The 18,258-nt window shown below is 50.3% G+C and overlaps 1 protein-coding gene across 3 annotated transcripts in view; it reads right to left on the bottom strand.

The window, feature by feature from the left end:
• Positions 1 to 3,205: 3,205 nt before the first annotated feature.
• HIP1R (huntingtin interacting protein 1 related) overlaps positions 3,206 to 18,258 on the bottom strand; it is a 73,961-nt gene continuing 58,908 nt past the window's right edge. For 2 of the 3 annotated variants that reach the window (XM_072600608.1, XM_072600609.1), the window contains 14 exons: positions 17,511 to 17,658; positions 16,400 to 16,486; positions 15,296 to 15,403; positions 13,592 to 13,728; positions 13,226 to 13,336; positions 12,704 to 12,762; positions 12,459 to 12,489; positions 12,271 to 12,333; positions 10,270 to 10,370; positions 8,411 to 8,516; positions 6,849 to 6,972; positions 6,613 to 6,674; positions 5,414 to 5,620; positions 3,206 to 3,888 (listed from right to left, as the gene is read on the bottom strand). In XM_072600608.1, the coding sequence (XP_072456709.1) occupies positions 3,841 to 3,888; positions 5,414 to 5,620; positions 6,613 to 6,674; positions 6,849 to 6,972; positions 8,411 to 8,516; positions 10,270 to 10,370; positions 12,271 to 12,333; positions 12,459 to 12,489; positions 12,704 to 12,762; positions 13,226 to 13,336; positions 13,592 to 13,728; positions 15,296 to 15,403; positions 16,400 to 16,486; positions 17,511 to 17,658 (1,392 nt within the window). In that variant the 3' untranslated portion in view covers positions 3,206 to 3,840. The remainder of the gene's footprint in view (positions 3,889 to 5,413; positions 5,621 to 6,612; positions 6,675 to 6,848; positions 6,973 to 8,410; positions 8,517 to 10,269; positions 10,371 to 12,270; positions 12,334 to 12,458; positions 12,490 to 12,703; positions 12,763 to 13,225; positions 13,337 to 13,591; positions 13,729 to 15,295; positions 15,404 to 16,399; positions 16,487 to 17,510; positions 17,659 to 18,258) is intronic. The other variant, XR_011965402.1, reaches the window with a different exon arrangement.

Genomic DNA, 18,258 nt, shown 5'->3' with positions numbered 1-18,258 from the left:
TGTTTGTAAACACTCTGAAAATACACCATTGCTTAGTGTTCATAGCTCTTTGTTCTAGTGTGAACTAGGCCAGGATGGCCTGTTTATGTTCCTTTTCTGTGCCCTAAGAAACTGCCTCAGCCATGCTCTCAGTTGTGGGGAGAGAGATGCCCAGGCCAACTTAACTCTGACTGTGCACATGGGAGCCAGAACAGCCAAGTCTATCATCGAACCAGGTGGGGCGGGGAGAAGCACCACGGGGGCAAAGTTTGTACAGGACAGTCATGTGACCAGAACAGCCAGAGGCAGCTGTGGTTCATTTTTCTGGTTTTAACTAATCTATTATCACGAATGGTTTATCCATCACAGTCCATGGCCCCTGGGTATGGAGGAGATCCTGGAGAAAATAGCTCAACTCCTTTTGTAGTTTAGTCATTTCAGGCGTGTCTGACTTTTCGTGACCCCATTTGGGGTTTGGCAGAGACACTGGAGTGGTTTGCCATTTCCTTCTCCAGCTCATTTTACAGATGAGGAAGCTGAGGCAAACAGGGTTAAGTGACTTTTCCAGGGTCACATAGCCTTGGAAGTGTCTGAGGCTGGACTTCAACTCAGGTACATGAATATTCCTGACTCCAGGCCTGGTGCTGTATCCACTGTGGTGCCACCCAGCTGCCCAACTCCTACCCTTCCTCCAGAATCAGGCATTGATTAGCAGTGAATGGACTTGACACAATATCGCAGGACTGGAAGAAACATTCAAGTTCCTTATTACTGAGAGTGGGAATCTCTACAGTGTGAAGCCTTTGCTCGAACCCTTCTAGTGACTCCTTCCATTTCTTCCTGCCACCCAGGCCCGTTTTCATACTGTAGGTTAACTCTGAGGGCAGCTAGGGGGCAAAGAAGATCAGGGCTCTGCAGTCTTAGAACAGGTGAGATAAGGACTAGGTGTTTATGATCCAGACAGGATGGAACTCCCCTTGTCCGATACACTCCAGCCACAGTTCTGATTTAGTCTGAGTTGTCTGGACTGACTAGTTGGGTGACTTGCCCAGGTATGTGTCAGAAGTGGGTGGGCTTTGGTCTGGCTTCTGGCAAGTTTGAACAACCTACTGGGGATTTCGTTAGCCACACAGATTAGCCAGTTTTCCTGGTCTTTTTTCAGAGGCAGTTGGGAAGGTCACTCACAGTCCCATTCTTCTCATAGACATGTTTCAAGGTTTGGTCCCTCCCTGGCAGCAGCTCACTTCTGAGGTACTTTTCTTTGGTTGTAAAACAGAGGAGTTGAGCTAAATGAGGCTCTTCTACTTTCAGACCTGAAGACCTTAAGATACCAGCCAACTATATTGCTCCTTAAAGTTTGCCAAGCACCTTCCCATATTGTTTGATCCTACCGCATCAAAGGAGTTTGCAAATGGATGCCCTTAGCAGCCCAGAAGGTAGACCATAGTGTGAAAGCATCAAACAAAAAGCCTTCCAAAGCTAATGCAAAAGCTCTTACAGGCAGGGGTCAGAAGGACCCATGGAGGGTGACCCCCATTCCACTCCAGTAAGTTCCAAAGTCCTCAGTCCAAGTCGGGAAACTCAGGATCTCATGTTGGCCTGGCAGCGTGTCTGTCGCAGGGCCTGGGCCTTGTTCTCCCAGGAACCTTCCCAGCACTAATGTTTGGTGGCTTTACAAACCATTTCCCCAGCCAGACTGAATTGGGACTGCTTCACTTCCTTGCTTAAGCAAATAGCTGAGGCCCTACCCCAGCTAAGCTCCGTTTCTAATGAGGCTGAGACACAACTTCCTGCCCAGCATATGGCCCTCCCTTGTCTTACTGAAGGGCAGCCAGGCCAGCTGCTTCTTGGGCTGTTCCTTTCCCTGGCCAGTTACAAGGGCTCACTGCCAAGTTCCCTCCCTGACACCCCCGCCCCCCCTTTCCTTTTGCCAGCCCTGAAAAGTGCTCTCAGCAAGGTGCTGGCAGGCAGGCTTGGGCCTCCCAGGGCAGAGGTCAGCCCTCATCAAAGGAAGGAAAAACAGGAAACAGGGATGGGGTAGAGGCAGACTGAGCCCACTCCATGGGTAGAGGGGGGGGGGAAGGGAAGTCAAGGTCCTTTAAAAGATGGGCTCTACCTCCAGAGAAGGGCTCTCACATTACCCCAGAGGTAGCTCCCCTTCCCCCTTTTTCCCTAGAAAAGCAAGTATATACCTTGTCTCCTTGACTCCAAGCTCTTGGTAATATCTAACAGTAACCCCTTCGGCTAGAATTTCAGTCCATTTTCTTGTTCCCCTGACTCAAATACCTTATCAAATACCTTAGTGAGGTGGCCTGGGTTCTCATGTGATATCAGTGGAATATGTAGCAGGTTCTGCCATCTGAGGACCAAGGGGAGGTAAGTGTGGCATGAAACGAGTCCCCACCAGAAAGCAGATTCAACTCAAGACCACCTACTAGGGCGAGAATGACCTCAAATCTGTCTGGCTGTAAAGACACAGGAAGTCGTGTGTTTTTCTTTTCTAAAAGAGTTGAGTTGAACCAGTCTTGATTCCAAGGCCAGGTGTGACATTTCCCTCCCTTGGTCCCTCCACTCTCATCATGTACCTCTAATTCCCTGGCATTTCATGGGATCATAGAATGCTATGGCTGGAAGAGACTTCCAAGAGACCATGTGCCCCAAGCCACTGTTTTTAGGAAGGTAAGGTTCAAACATCTCCCCAAAGCCACCTATGCCATAAGAAGTCAGGATTCACACCCAAATCCTGACTCCAAATCTAGCACTCCTCTTTCCACTGCACCAGCCCTGAAGCCACTTGCACAGATGAGATGAGGGGGGAGTTTTCAAAAGGTACTAATGAGGTTGCAACATAAAATGGAACCATGGTCGAAAAGCAACTAGAACTTCTTACCGGCACGTGTCCCCCAATAAAAAAGCGAGTTCCTTGAGGACACAAAATGGGTTTTTGCCTTTCTTTCATCCTCAGCATTTGGTAGGCACATAGTAAGTACTTTATAAATGCTTGTTGACTGACAAGAACTTGAAATGTCAAGTCTACAAGGGCAGGACTTTTCTGTTCTATCCCAGTGCCTGGCACACAGTAGGTGTTTTATAAATGCTTGTTGAACTGAAAGACTTCCCATCAGAGAGACTGCTGAAGACAGGAACTAGTTCTATCTGCTGCCCTAAATAAAGACCCAATCAGAGGGTGCACCTGCACCCCAATAGCCAGGGAGCACCTCAGAGATTGCGTTTAATGTTTATTTCTCCCCAACAAGCCATAATCACAGATTCAGAGTCCCAGGAAAGGGTCAGACCTTCCCCAAAGCATCCCTTGCGAATAGTGTAGCCCCTGTCCCCAACACGCTGAATATAAAACAGTAGAGAAAAGATGGAACGCCATATTTTAAAAACATCCTGTGTCTCCTGAAGGATTCCAGATCGGGTGGGCAGGTAACCTGGCTGGGTTAAGTTTTTCTTATTGCAGATAAATAATCACATCTAGGATGGAGAACTGTCCAGCACATCTCAAGCTCTGGAGCCACCAACTTCCTTCTCAGCCTGCTCCTCCCCACCCCCTGCTTGACCACAGGAGCCCATGAAGTGGACAGCCCTGTGGGGCTTCAGAGCCACAGTGGGGGTGGGGTGGAGAAGATGCCACAGCAAACCACGGGAGAATCCAGCTGTGATCTGTTTAAAACACAGATATCTCCTGGCTCTGGGATCCACTCTTCTTCCCCACCCTCAAGCCCTGCAGGGCCTGGGGGGATATCTCCTTGGCCATTTGGGTAAAGGGGAGCTAGGAGAGAGCCTTCCCGTTTGCCCTGGGGCCAGGGAGGGTCCCCCAGCCTCCTTTCTCTTCAAAGCCAGAGCAGAGTGCTCTTAGGAGTTCATAAGCTGGGCCTGGTAGATGCCATCCTCCTTCTCGAGCTGAAATGACAAGAGGGAATTGCTCAGGGTGGATGGATTCAGGAGGCACCTGGTGCCAACGCCCTGCCTTGGGGTTTTTGCAGGGACCTCAATCCAAGCTTCTCTCCTGATAACCCATGGCCTCTCCTGCTTCCCCAACTTCCCACCTCCATTAGAATGCCTTTGCTTCTACCAGCCAATCCATCCTGTCCTGACCCGTTCCATCCCATCCCATCCCAGTCTGAAGGACAGCTATTCAGACAGTAGGATGAAAGTTCTTGGGGGCAGGCACCATCCTAGTGTTTTCTTCTAGTTCCAGCCCCTACCACAGTGCTTGACTGTCAAACATTAGGCCTGGGGGTCTTGAGACCACCATGCCAGTGTCTCCCCTTAAGCAAGACTATAGCTTATAGGATCTATTCATGGAAAAATGCTGGCAATGGTCTTTTTGTTTAAGGTTAGTGCATCTGAATCCAAAAAAATTTTTCCAATTGCTTTTCTCCCTGCTTCTATGTACCCCCCAAATCACAAATACCCCAAATCCCAATTTGCAAAGCAGCCAGCTCCCAGGTTGCCACTAATATCAGGGTGCAAGCACCCCATTTTCAGCAGGGTACCTTAGGCACTTTCAGGTGAGTAGACTTGTGCCTCTGTGCTCCCCCATACAGCACCACCCTTATGTGATTTATGTTAGAGAGAGAGAGAGAGAGAGTGTGTGTGTGTGTGTGTGTGTGTGTGTGTGTGTGTGTGTGTGTGTGTGTGTGTGTGTGTGTGTGTGTGTGTGTCTGACTTGTACGTCAGGTCCCTTCCTCCCTTTCCACTGTTTGCCAGTAAAGCTTTGCAGTGAACTGACTCCCCCTGTTTATTCTCAGCATCTGAGCCCGTTAAGGGGCTATGAGCCCTGTCATGGCAACAGCATCCACAGAGCTACCCCATGCCCTCCCTTATGGTGGAGGATGGTCACAAAGCATTACCACATGACAAATGCTTGACCTGATCATACACATTTAGGTGGTGTGTGTGAGTGTGTATGTGAGTGTGAGTGTGTGTGCGTGTGTGTGTGTGAGTGTGTGTGCGTGTGTGTGTTCTCTTTCCAGGAGGGATGAGAAGAGAAAGGAGTCCATCCCACCAGAACATGAATTCCCCAAGGATCACAGATAAAATACAGTTCCACTCCATCACTGTACACGAGCAAACAGACTTGGACAACACGACACACTGAACACCACAGACCACAGCAGCACCAGGCCATTGGCTTTTTAAACTCCAAACCCAGCACTCTTTGAGAGGGACTCAGGTCTCCGTCCTTTGTGAGCCTTGCCATCAGCCCAGTGAGGTGGATGCTACAGTCTTTATTATCTCCGTTTTTTCAGATGAGAAAACTCCCAGAGAGGCTGTAAGTGACTTTCCTAAGGACACACAGCTAGTAAACGTCAGATGCAGTATTGGCACTCAAGTCTCTCCTTCCTCCAGGTCCTGCCATCTTTCCCCTATACCACTTGAATGGCCTGCTCTATCCAGAGAGCCATGTCTTCAAGGAGGGTACCTGGCAGTCTTGCTTGGGCACCAGGGTGGGCTTCTGGGCTAGCGGGGGCTTCTTCAGGATACCTCGTCGAGGGCTAGCCACAGGGCGGCTAAGCTCCTCCTCCACAGGCTGGTCAATCACACCCGCCAGGGCGTAATGCCTCTTCCGAAGTTCCCCCAGCCGCATCCTCTCGTTCTCCAGAGTCTTCTCCAGCTCCAGTACCTTCACCTGGAGGGACCCCAGAACCCAGTCAGTCCCATGTGTCAGCCCCTGAGGGTCTATCCTTGGTCCCATCATTCAAGGTCAAGCAGCGTCCCACTTTCTCCATGATGCCCTTCCTAACTAGTCCAGCCCACAAAGACCCCCACACTCCCTTCTCAGAGGCATAACCTACCAGCTGACTCTTAACATGCATTATTCTGCATCACTGCTGGGTATTTCCTAAACTCCTCAGGTTCACCATCTCCCACCTTGGCTGTCCTCCCTGCCTGGAACATCCTTCCTCATCTCTGCCTCTCACATGCTTAATTTTCCTGCAAGGTTCAGCTCAGTTCTCTACAGTCTTCCCTGACTCCTTCCCCTCCAAATGGAAGTGTTTTCTGTCTCTCCTTAAATACTACTAGATTCCTTCTCTCTGCCCCTTTACATCCTACCTTCTATTACACTTATCTGTGTATCTGTCACAGCCCACTAGGAAAATGGAAGCACCATGCGGGCAGGGTGGATGGTCTCACTTTTTGGCCCTCAACCCTCATCCAGTTTACACATCCTGAGAGCTTTGTGTCTGCTGAAGTGAATTCTCACTCCTCACTGTCATGTGTACAACTACGGTTTTGTATCTATAATCATGCATACATGTTCATGTTAGTTTACGTAAATATCACATGTGAAGATTACATGTACACATGCTAAGTGTATACCTAGATCAGTGATGGACGTTTACATGTTTTTATTGTACCCAGCCCACTCGAGGCCAGTGACTTGAAAAGTGTTTGCTGAACAAATTAACGTTACCCTGAAAAGTGTTTGTTGAACAAATTAATGTTACCCTGTCTCCTCAACAAGAGTGCAAAGCCCTCTGAAGCCCTGGGACCGTGTCATATACTTCTTGTATCCTCCATGATTCACAGCTGAGGTCTGTACACACTTTCTGGACACCTCTGCCTTCCCATCCCTGGGACTGCTCCCAGGGGGTTTTGGGGAGGGTCCCCCCATCCTACCTGCGTTTCCATCTCTTCTTTCTTCAGCTTGATCAACGACATGCCCGAGAAATCCATGGTGTCTGGCATGAGGGAGAGTAAACTGGTGAGGAGGCAGCCCACACTCCAGGTTCTTCCTCCTACCTTGCCTCTCTTTTCCTGCTTCTAACTTTACTGAATGGCTGCCCAAGGCATACCACCCCTGCCCATCTGCCTCCCTCCCTGCCCGAGGTCCCTCTTCAATGCTGCTGTCCTACCTCTGTCTTCGATCTGCTCCTGGCCGGACTTGGTAGAGGCCACCACGTTGGCAGCCATCTCGTTCACAGACCGGGAGCACTCCTGGAGTCTGCTTAGATTCTTACTGGTTTTGTCAGCTTTGACCTGCCCAAGAAGCATTAGTCAGTCCTGGTGCTTTACGGCAGAGACCCGGGGGCCTTATCCCAGAATCCTTTATTCTTTCTCATGCTTTCAGACCGCTCCAATGTCACTGGTTTCCTCTGTGATTCCCCTGCCTTTTATTTTGTGTATTTAAAAACACAGTCCTGAGAAGAGGCTTCACAGCACAGAAAAGGTTAAAAATTTCTGGTATGGAAGCACTTTCCTCAAGAAGATTCCTTGAAGTAATCATCATTAATAAATTTTAATATTAAAAATATGTAAACTACATACTATTATATATTAAATATATGTAAATTCGTATATAACAAATAATTAGGGCATGTGATGATTAACGAGGCTCAGAGAAATGCGAGTGGCGTCTAGGACGACAAGCCCAGATTTAAGGCTGGAAGAGACCTCCCTCCCTTCTCATTTTATGGAGGAGGAAACAGGTTCAGAGATTTGCCAAGGGTCTCTGAGGTGGGATCCGAACCCGGTTCTTGCTGATCTCAAGTGTCTTGTTGTGTGATTCCCATTGGGCAGCCTGGTGCTTAGGCCCTTACCCCCTCCCTTCCAACTCGGGTCACCTGCTCCTCTAAGTGGTGGGAGCTTTCAGAATCTGTTGTTCCAACTTTCACTCAAGAGCTTCTCGGCAGCAGCTCATGATACGGAAGAGACAGAGAACCCAAGAAGGTGACACCAGGGAGATCCCCAGAGGGTGAAATCAATCCCCCAGAAGGGTTGATGGTGAATCACAGGTGGTGGATGAGTGGGTCAGAGTGCAGTATACATCTTGAAAGAATCCCCAGTGCTGAGTCTGGTGCCAGGCACATAGTAGGCACTTAATACATGCTTAGCAACGGACCCACTGTACTTATTTGTTACAAGGCAGTATCCTACTGGGAAGTGGCAGTGATGTAAAAAGAGAATTTATGATCATGAAACATTATAAAGGAAAAAAAGAGAAGTGCCCTGAATCTGCACTCAGAACCCCTGGGCGCGAATCCACTTCCTGTGGAATCTTGGACGAGTCACCTCTCCGTGAACCTCTGAGGATCTTAGGTCTAGCATGGGAAGGGAGCTCACAGGCCATCTGGTGCAATTCCCTCTTTTTATAAATGAGGAAACAGGCACAGAGAGGGGAAGTGAATTAGCCAAGGTGATACCGCTGGAGAAAGAATATGAACCCAGGTCTTATAGACTCCAAGTTCCATGCTCTCTCTCCACTCAGCTTTGCGGCCCCTCTGTTTTCTCAGCTTTGAATTAAAAGGATCACATTAGATTTCTAGATTGAAGGTCTCTTCCTGCCTTAATCTAAAGCCCTGATGAGGTAATTCTCTGGCTAAAGAAGGCAAGATCTCGGCAAAGTCATCGGATGGGTCCCTGGGCAGCCCTGCCCAAGACCAGGAGACCTTGTGGGAGGTGGTACTCAGGGCCTCACCTTAGAGGCAGCCACTAGTTGGGCTGTGCTGGCCGCGATCTCGTGGGAACAGACGATGAGCTCCTCATATTTCCCAGTGTGCAGAACCACCTTGTCAGCAGACTCCCTGGAGAGGGGCAGAGAATCACACAGAGGCTCGGAGCTCCCCAAGAAGCCCCACTCCCACATTCCCAACAATGCTAGGCCAGCCTCTGTCCAAAGACCTCTAACGACAGGGAGCTCACTATCATTCTAGGCAGCCTTCTGGGACAGCTCTCACTAATGACATCAAGCCTAAATCTGCCCCCTCGCAACTGGAATCATGGTCACTAAGAGCTGGAATGGACCTCAAGAAGCCACAAACTTGGAACTATTTTACAGGTTAGGAAACTGAGGCAACTCAGAGCACTTCAGTGACTTGCCCAGGGTCATCTAGCTAATAAATACCTGGAACAGGCTTTGATCTCAAACTTTCTGGACCATCTGCTCCTACTTCTGCCTACTGAGGCCTGCAGGACAAGGCAGCCAATATCTGATACTTGAAGACATCAGATGGCTACCTTGTCCCCTAAATTCATTTCTCCTCTAGGCTAAATGCCCTCCCTTCCTTCCACCAACAAGAACAGAACTGTGGGAATGAGTGGCTCATCCTCTCTGCCCAGACTTCTGAGGCTGGTCTGCTGGCTTTGTCTGTCTGACAGCCGGGCAAGACCAGGCCTGACACCACAGATAGGCTCACACCTGTAACTAAGTGGCCCAGACTCGCTCCCCAAGCAGCAGCAGCCACTCTGGGGCTGCAAGGGTAGAAACCTCAGAGCAAGGTCAGGGAAACTGAGGCAGCCACTCAAATTGCTTGAGGACAGCTAGGCCTCATTTCTGGGGTCAAACCACCCCCATGGCTCCTATCTCCCCCCATCCACTGGTCATGGATTCAAGGCTCTTCTGGTCACCCTCCTTCCCTGTTTTATCAACGTCTTTTCCTAGACTGTGGGGCTCAGAAGTAAACCCGAGACTCTGTATGTGGTCTGATCAGAAGAGAAGCACATCATCAGGCTAGTGTTTGTGTGTGTGTGTGTGTGTGTGTGTGTGTGTGTGGTGTGCATGTGCATGTGGTATGTGGTGTGCGTGTGCATGTGGTGTGCGTGTGCATGTGGTGTGTGTGTATGTGTGTGGTGTGCATGTGTATGTGGGTGGTGTGTGTCTGTGTGTGGTGTGTGTGTCTGTGTGTGTGGTATGCGTGTAAATGTGTGTGGTGTGCATGTCTCTGTGTGTGGTGTGCGTGCGTGTGCACACACAATGAGCTGGGGGTGGTTAGGCATGCCCACACGTAATCTGCCAGGGGTTGGTCACCCACGGATGGCAGATACCTAAGCTTCCAGCTGGGGTGGCTAGGCATGCCCACACATAATCTGCCAGGGGTTGGTCACCCACGGATGGCAGATACCGAAGCTTCCTAAGTCAGTCACAGCTCATGAGTGAGACAGTGGAAAAATCATTGAATTCTGAACCAGAAAACCTGGCTTGGAATCCCCTCTTTGATACTAGCTGTGAGACATTGGCCAAGTCACTACACACCTCTGGGCCTCAGTTTCCTCATGTGTAACATGGGGTTCATGGAAAAAGCCCCAGATCTGAGGCCCTGGGTTCAAATCTCCCCTTTAACACTGGCTAGCGGTGTGGCCTTGGCAAACTGCTTCTCGGGTTCCTTTGGGCTCTGATCTGAACCCATGAGCCCAGCTGGCTGCACCAGGCTTCCTTCTCCCCGCCTAGGCCAACGATGCCAGAGCGGGGGGGGAGGGGGGGAGCCGAAGTTGTTTTTCCCACCCAGGCAGCCAGAAGCCTCGCCACGACCTTCCCCCCCTCTCCCCGCCTGGACCTACACCAGCTGGGTGGCCGCCCAGCCCACAGCCTTGGATGCCGAGATGAGGCCTTCAGTCCAGCGTGAGTTCTTGGCATAGAATTCCTGCTGGGTGGCTGCCCCCTGGTGGCGATAGGCAGACAAGACAAGCTCAGTCAATGGGGGGAGGCCCAAAGGTGTCTCAAGCCCCTCAGACTTTTTATTCTCAAGATGGGGGACTCAGTCACTGGGGCAAGGGGACAGGGAATGACCCTCAGCATCACCTAGTTCTAAAGTAAGCTCCTCAGGGGCAGAGACTGGTTTCTGTCTCCGTACCCCCAGCTCCTGGCCCACAGTAGGTGCTTAATAAAACCGTTCTATTGCTGTAACACCCTACAGGGTCCAAAAAAGATGACATCTGGACTACTTACTATTTTAAATAGTGATGCTGATGACATACGTATGCAATTTTAAAAAATAATTATTTATTTCATTTCATCTTCTGTTTTTATTCTAAAGTCTAATTCAGTTGGGATGAGAAAGTCTCAATCAATTGATCATCAACTCTAAGGGGAAAATGAGAAGGGGGCAGGAGGTGGGGAAAGATGATGCCACCTCTGTCTCAGGAACTGCCTGAGCGCCCTGTGGCAAATTACTTCACCTCCTTGGGCCTCGGTTTCTGATCTGTAAAACTGGGAGATTAGACGAGAGAGCCTCGGAGTTCCTCTAAAGCGCTAGAGCCAGGATTCTAGCACAGGCAGGCTAGTGTTGCCAACAGGAGGCTGGCTAGACAGCTAACAAGGGCCGCCTTCAAGTCTTCACTCTCGACGCTGACTGGCCAGCAGATACTGGACAAATAACTTTTCGGAGTCCCCAACAACTCTCCTAGCAGACCAACTGCAGATGAGCTGGTATCTGCAGTGGTGGAGGGAGTTTCTACACCTGGGACTTCTCCCATGGATGAAGTCATAGTCTGGACCAAATACAGTTAGTAACAATTGTAACAAGATACATATGTATCGCTCTCATTCAAGACTTGTCACAACCTGGGAGGTAGATGCTGCTTGAAATGTCATTTTACAGATGAGGAAACAGAGACTCAGAAGTGTCAGAGGCAGGCTCTGAACAGCCACGTCTTACTGATTGCAGGTCCAAAACGGCCCCACTATGTCATTCCCTCTTACCCTAGCTGCCTGGATAACAGGGCTGGCTTTATTAGGGATAGGACCCTGGACTGGTAACTGTCTTTCTCTGCCTCAGTTTCCTCATCTGTAAAATAAAAGAGGAGGGGGACAGGACTCTATGGAAGCTATAAATCTGTCACCCTATGATGCTGTTTAAGACTCCCATCTCCTTGAGGGCTTTAGAGGAAGCTGAGGAGAAGGGGGGCCAGGGAACATTTCTTAAGGTGGGGTGGGGCAGTGGTTACGGGCAAAGCCACCGGCCTCCGGCCTACAGGAAGCTCGGTTCTATGTATTACTTGACCTGGACAATCCAATCCAACCAGCACTAAGTGTCTACTGGGTGCCACATGCCACATCAGGTACTTAACGGTCCAAACAATGCCAGTCATTAAGGGGCTCACATGGTATGACAGACAAGTAGGTACAGGACAGGAGGGCAAAGCTGACAAAAGTGTGCAGGGGGATACAGGGGCACATGCGCTCCTACCTTAGGGGTCCCATTTTCTATCTTTTCAAATGAGGTTTCTAAAAAAAAAGCCCCAAACCTCAAAACTTTGAAGGTGTCCCTTCTAAACCACAGGGCTATCTATCATTTTCCTTTGCTCCTGGGTCATTCTCAGCTCCAGAAACACTGCTAAGCCAGGCGGAGCCATGGAGGCCTCCACTGGTTCGGATACTCTGGCTTATGACCAGTTGGGAGGCTTCCTAGAGGAGGAGGGCCCTGATTTGAACCTCAAAGAAAGCAGGAAATACGGGCCATACACATCAGGCATGCATAGATAGCTCCAAGGGCCTGCACCCTGCATTCCCCAGGCCCACCCAGCCTCTTCCCTCTCCGGATGGACTCCCTCTGGACTCACCCTCCCGCTCTCCACGATCTCCTTCTGCAGGCTGGTGGATGTTGTCACCAGCAGTCGGATGGCCTGGCAAAGTCAAGAATCGTGTTTTACTCTGGAGTGGGCCAGCCACAGAGAGGGACACCTCCCTCCCATTCCCCTCTCAAAGCTATAAGACCACCACCCATGGGGGGAGGTGATTCCTTGGTTACCTTCATGAGGTCGGTACAAGAGTTGAGAATCCTAGAAAGAAGAGGGAGACACCCCACCAGGTTGGACTGTGGTCTGAAGCCAAGTTCCTTCTGATCCACAATCATGACTGATTGAAAAGTGCCCCCCACACCCCACCCCAAACCTCCCCTCTTGCAGGACTCAGCACGGGCTGACACTGTACCAAGGGAAGGGGTGACCAAAGCAACAATCCAGGATTAGGGAGCAGGAAGTGGGGGCCCCTCACCTCTCATTCACTTCCAGCTTCACCCCCGAAGTCTCGTTTCGTGCCTGGTTCATCATATCCTGGGGACCGACAAGAAGGGCTGAGGGGGAGCTCGCGGGAGCTCACACAGTCCAGCCCTTTCTATGTGACAGATGGGGACACTGAGACTAGTGCTATAAGGTCTGCAAAGGACTTCTACAAACACTGTCTCATCCGAGCCTCAGTGGAGGATCCCGATGCTTCTGAGCAAACCCAGCTTTCCTCCGTGTGGTCCCATCGAGCCTAGGAAAAGTCGCCAAGCAGCCCAGAGGAAGGTGGCCGTGCACTGTACTGAGGACCAGTCAGGGAGTCCTGGTCCCTAACACTTCACTGGAAGATGGGGGAGAGGAGTATCTGGTCCCTTTGGCCAGAATGTAACAGTGAAAAGGGAGTTCAGGCTGAGGTCATCCTCCTAGCTTACAAGTGTCTCGGACAGTTGCTCAGTCAGGCCTAGCCACACACCGTAAGGGGATTGGAGGTGAAAGGGTGGACCCCGACTCTCACCTCAATCCGTCGAACAGCGTTTTCAATGGCGGCAGATGTGGCAGCCATCTCTTTGTCCACCAAGTCACCAAGCTCCTCCTGCCGTACATCCAGACTTTTGGGCTTAAGCTCCTGTTGGGGGGAGGGTTGGGATGTGATTCAGGGTGACAAGGGAGGTGCCCAGTCCCTTCAAAGGAAGGGCTCATGTTCAGGAGAATTAGGATTTCCCTTTTACGTACTGCAGTCTGTCAAAGCTATCTGAGCAGGGTCACATGGCTTCTAAATAGTGGCCCAGCCAGGGTCAGAGCCCATGTCCTTCTGACTATCACCACCAAGCGGGTCCCTGCTTCCAAGCATGAGCCAGGTCTGCGCCCTCTGCTTCCTCACCTGTCCCAGCTCAAGGATGTCCTGGAGGGGGCCCCTCATCTGGCTGGGGTCAGCCTGTTTCAGAGACTGCCTGTCCTTGAGCAGGCCCAGGTACTCCAGGCTCTGGGTCCCACAGTCCCTGCACGTGTCCGTCAGCCCTACAGGAGAAATCAGGCAGCGATAATATTGATCACAATAAGGATGTGATGACTCCGCACCCTTGAGAACAGGCTTCTACTACACAACTCCTCCAGCAAGTGGCCCAGGATTCTTTTGGCCACCGGTGCAGGAGATCTGCAGTCCCACTGGTGCTGGAGATCCGTGGTGTGGACACTGATGCGGATGGGAAACCTGCTGTCAGCACAGACTTAAAACTGGCTGTCAGTTGGTGGCCAGCCGGGGCACTGACAAGTGAGATCATCTGGCTGGGGTCACGCTGCCAGGGCCTGTCAGAGGCAGCATCGTTGACTGATCTGAACTCGGTTTGATCATTTACCAATTGGGGAATGGCTTTTATTTTTTACAAATACAATTTAGCTCTCTATGACTGAGAAACGAGGCCGTTAGCAGAGAAACTAGCTTCAGCATTTCTTTCACAGTTACTTTTGCTAATTGTATTTCCCTCCATCCTATCCCCTCATTTATTGTTTTCTCTGTCCTTTCACCCCATCCATCCTCAAAAGTGTTCTGCTTCTGACTGACCCCTCACCCTTGCAGGGCCCAGTAGGAGGCTGATCCTGGACAAAGCCAGACCATTACACGGCTAGGGTACGTAGTACTATGCTCATGTTACAGAAGGGGAAACAGGCTCACCGAGGTCCCATGCTTGAGGCAACATAGGTAGCAAATGGGACTTGAACCCAGTCCTGTTTACTCTAGTGATCTTAAGAAGAGCTAAGAAATTGGCCCAATGGTCTGCATAATTATAATAATTATTAATAACAGCACCACCATGATCTTTAAGGTTTGCAAAGCAATTTATGCGTGTCATCTCATTTGATCCTTAGTAATCCCCCTGGGAGGCAGGTTCTATTGTTATCTCTATTTTACAGGTGAGGAAACAGAGGCAGGCACAGGGGAAGTGACTTGCCCAGAGTCACACAGTCAGATTGAACTCAGGTCTTCCCGACTTCAGACCCAGAGTTTGGTGCACTGTGTCCTTGGAGGCCTCCAAGCAGAGGCCGGATTGTCACTTGAGGAGGTTAGAGTGGGGACTCCTTTGGCATATGGGCTGAGATCCCTTTAAAATTCTGTAACCCTGTTTGATGAGGACTTCTTTGACATCTGAGCAGGATTTTGAAAAGGGGGAGGGAATCAGATCAAGCTATGGCACAGGGATGGAAAGGAGAGGCAGAGTACGATGGTCAGAGCAGGGCTGAGCTCCCAGGTTGGCCTCCCAGAAGCCCAGCTCCTGGAACCACATTGTGAGCCCAGGCTCAAGCAGAGTAATTGAAGGTGATGCATTTTGACTTAAGGCTTGCAGACCTCTTTTCACACACTATTCTATCAACTGCTCCTCACAACACAGCAATGAACATGCTGAGAATGACTCCATTTCACAGCTGCAGAAACTGAGGCCCTGAGGGTCTGAGGCTGGAGAGGAAGCTGATCTTCCTGAGACTGAGCCCGACGCTCTCTCCGTCATATTCTATCTCCACAAGCTGCTCCAGGGCCCAACCCAGAGGGTCTGCAGGGAGGTGGACACGGAGAAAGCCTGCCACTTACGGTCAGCATGGTCTGTGGGAGCCAGATGTGCGGTGGCGCTCCCATTGATGATGGTGTCTGCAGCCAGGTGGGAAAACTGGGCCAGCGCTGCCACCAGGGTAGAAGAGTCTGTGAAAATGGAAAGGGAAAGAGACAGAGACACAGAGAGATGAGACAGAGACAAAGAAAGACGGAAACAGAGAGAGAGAGAGAGAGACAGAGAAACGGAGAGAGACAGAGAAACAGAGACAGAGAGAGACAGGTGGAGGAATGCAAAGGTGACAATGAAGTGCCAAAGTGGAAACTGGACTGATTTCTCCCTCAAGCCCACATAGTTGGACTGGATTCTCTGGGGGCAGTGAAAGGATTGGGTGAAACTGTCATTGAGGGATTTTCTTCATCTTGAGAGAGTCTACTTTTTATTTTAAACTCTGGGGTTAAGGATGGAACAAGAGATCTGAACGTCCCCTTGGATGTGAGAACATGAGACCTTGAGGGCAGGAACCATTTCATTTTTTCTATGTGCCCCCAGTGCCTGACATCAGACCTGGCACAAAGCAGGAAGCCCTTTTCTGGTGCCCCAATATTGTGTGCTTAGCACACAGACATCCCCTCCCAGGGGCCAGGATCTGCACTGAGCCAGCGTCTACCCCCCCATGCATGTCCACGTCATCTCCATCTTTCCCACAAGAAAGTGAGGTCCTTGGGAGCAGGGATTGCTTGGCTTGTTTTTCTATCTCCAGGGCAGAACACAATGCTTGCAGCATAGTGAGTCCTTAAAAAATGCTTGTTGATTGACCGCCTGGGTGAGTGAAGCTGGAAGGCCCAGGGTGTTCCAGCCCACCAGTGGCAGTAAAAAAGGTCATTAGACTGGGAGCACCCTGAGGACAAGGACTGTCTTGGGTTTCTTTTTGCACCCCTAGGACTTAGCCTGGGGTCTGGCAAACAGCAGGTGCTTAATAAATGCTTACTGACTGCCTCTGGTTGCAGTCTCGCCCTCAAGGTGAGACAGGGGTGACAAATCCTGAGGTCCTTGAGAATCCTGCCCCCTCCACAGCTGAGAGCCCAGGGGGGAGGCGCAGGGGGAGGGGAGATGAAGGGAGGGTGCTCCTGCTTCCTACTCACCGGTCATCGAGGCCACATATTTCATCTGCCCCTTTTCCAGGGCACTTAAGGCATCCAGAGCGGCCTGGGCCCGGCTCACCAAGTAATCTGGAAATATAGGTCAGGGGGAGGGGTGGGGGAACGGGGACATGAGGGACAAAGGACCAACAGCTGAGGCTTCTTCCTAGTATCGTGGCTGCAGACCTGGCCAAACTTGGGGACCCTTCTAGGAGCTACCTTTCTGTGGTGTGGACCCACTTCAACCTGCACCCAGAGAGGGGGCTCAGGTGAGTAATGAGCCCCAAAGAGCCCAGCCCAGCAGAGGCCTTTAGATTGGAGAAAGCTAGCTTCCTGCAACCTTTCCTCTCAAACCCAGCTCTGTGGAGTATGCTAGCCCAAATCTGGAGACAGAGTGGGTGCCCATCCCCTGGGAAACGCCTGAACAAAACGGTTGTGAATGTAAGGGAACCACACCATGCCCTATGATGGATACAGAAAAGCATGGCAGACCTATCTGAACTGATGCAGAGGAAAGGAAGTGAGACCAGGAAACACACACAGTGAGGTCTTGATTAGTGCAAATAAGGAATCCCACAAAGTAGTCACGTGTGTTTGAGTTAGTGCTACTGGAAGTTATAAATACATAAAAAATAGTGATTGGTTCTAGCCCAATGGAACTACGCAGGACAAATTCTAATAATGAATTATTAGAATATACATGATTCATTACGTGCACTAATGGGCACTCAGCTGTATACACTGCCCACAATAAGAGAAATGAAAAGACCACTGAGACAAAGCCAAAAGACTTCCTTGGACACAATAATTTATTTAAATTAAATATTATAATTTATATATGTTAATTAAGGTGAACAGTCTTGGCTCTGGACTGCCTCCTTCTGGTCAGAGAGGTGGGGGACTATGGGTATGGAAGGGCACATACACTGTCTGATACTGGTTGATGTTGGTTGGCTTGGCTTAATCACTTTTTCCCTCCCTGGCCTTTACTACAAGGACAAGGTGTCTCCAGAAATGATGAGTAAAAACTTAAAAGGTGTCAAGAAAACGTCACCCAAAACCAAAAAGCAGGGGCCCGGCCCCCACAGATGTGGTTCCTCCTTCCCTCCCCAACCTGGAGAGCTGGTGCAGCGCAGGTGCAGGGGGTCGTCCAGCTTGCTCACAGCATCCCTCACAGTGTTCTCCGCCTCTGCCACGGCACTCTGGAGCACGGAGAGCTGCTCGTCCAGGAGTCTCTGCTGCAGCCCCTGGTGCTGGGCTTCCTGGGAAAGAAGAAGCCATCCACAGCAATGAAGCACCTCCCGGCTTACAAGGAGAATCATGCAGGCAATGGGGGCTATGATCATCCCCATCCAGCAGATGGAAAACGGAGGTGGAGGGGACTGACTGACGATGGCTGGAAGGCACCGGGCCCATGCTACTCTACATGAGGATCCCTGCCGGCTGCATATTGACTTAGAAAACCACCTATTAACATTATCTATATTTTACTTATTTTTAACTACTTTGTTAAATATTTCCCAATATCATTTTAATCTGTTCTAACCCTCTGGTTTTGACACTTGTGATCTAGCCCAGTGACCTCATTTCATAGTGAAGCAAAGGGATGCTCGGAGGAGTTAAGAAATTTGCACCAAGTCACCCAGCTAAGATCTGAATAGGACTCTGAGTCCAGTGCTCTCCCCAATACACAGGGTTATATTTCACAGAAGGAGGAGATTGGGATCATAGGAGGATATGTGTTCCAACTGCCTCATTTTACAGAGTAGGAAAACTGAGGCACGGAAAAAAAAAATAAGTGACTTGCCCAGTGTCACATAGGTGGTAGAGAGGGTGGCAGAAATGAGATTCAAACCTAGGTT

The sequence above is a fragment of the Notamacropus eugenii genome, chromosome 4 (genome assembly GCF_028372415.1).
Source record: "Notamacropus eugenii isolate mMacEug1 chromosome 4, mMacEug1.pri_v2, whole genome shotgun sequence".
Lineage (NCBI taxonomy): Eukaryota > Metazoa > Chordata > Mammalia > Diprotodontia > Macropodidae > Notamacropus > Notamacropus eugenii.
This window is presented reverse-complemented; position numbering and strand designations above follow the sequence as displayed.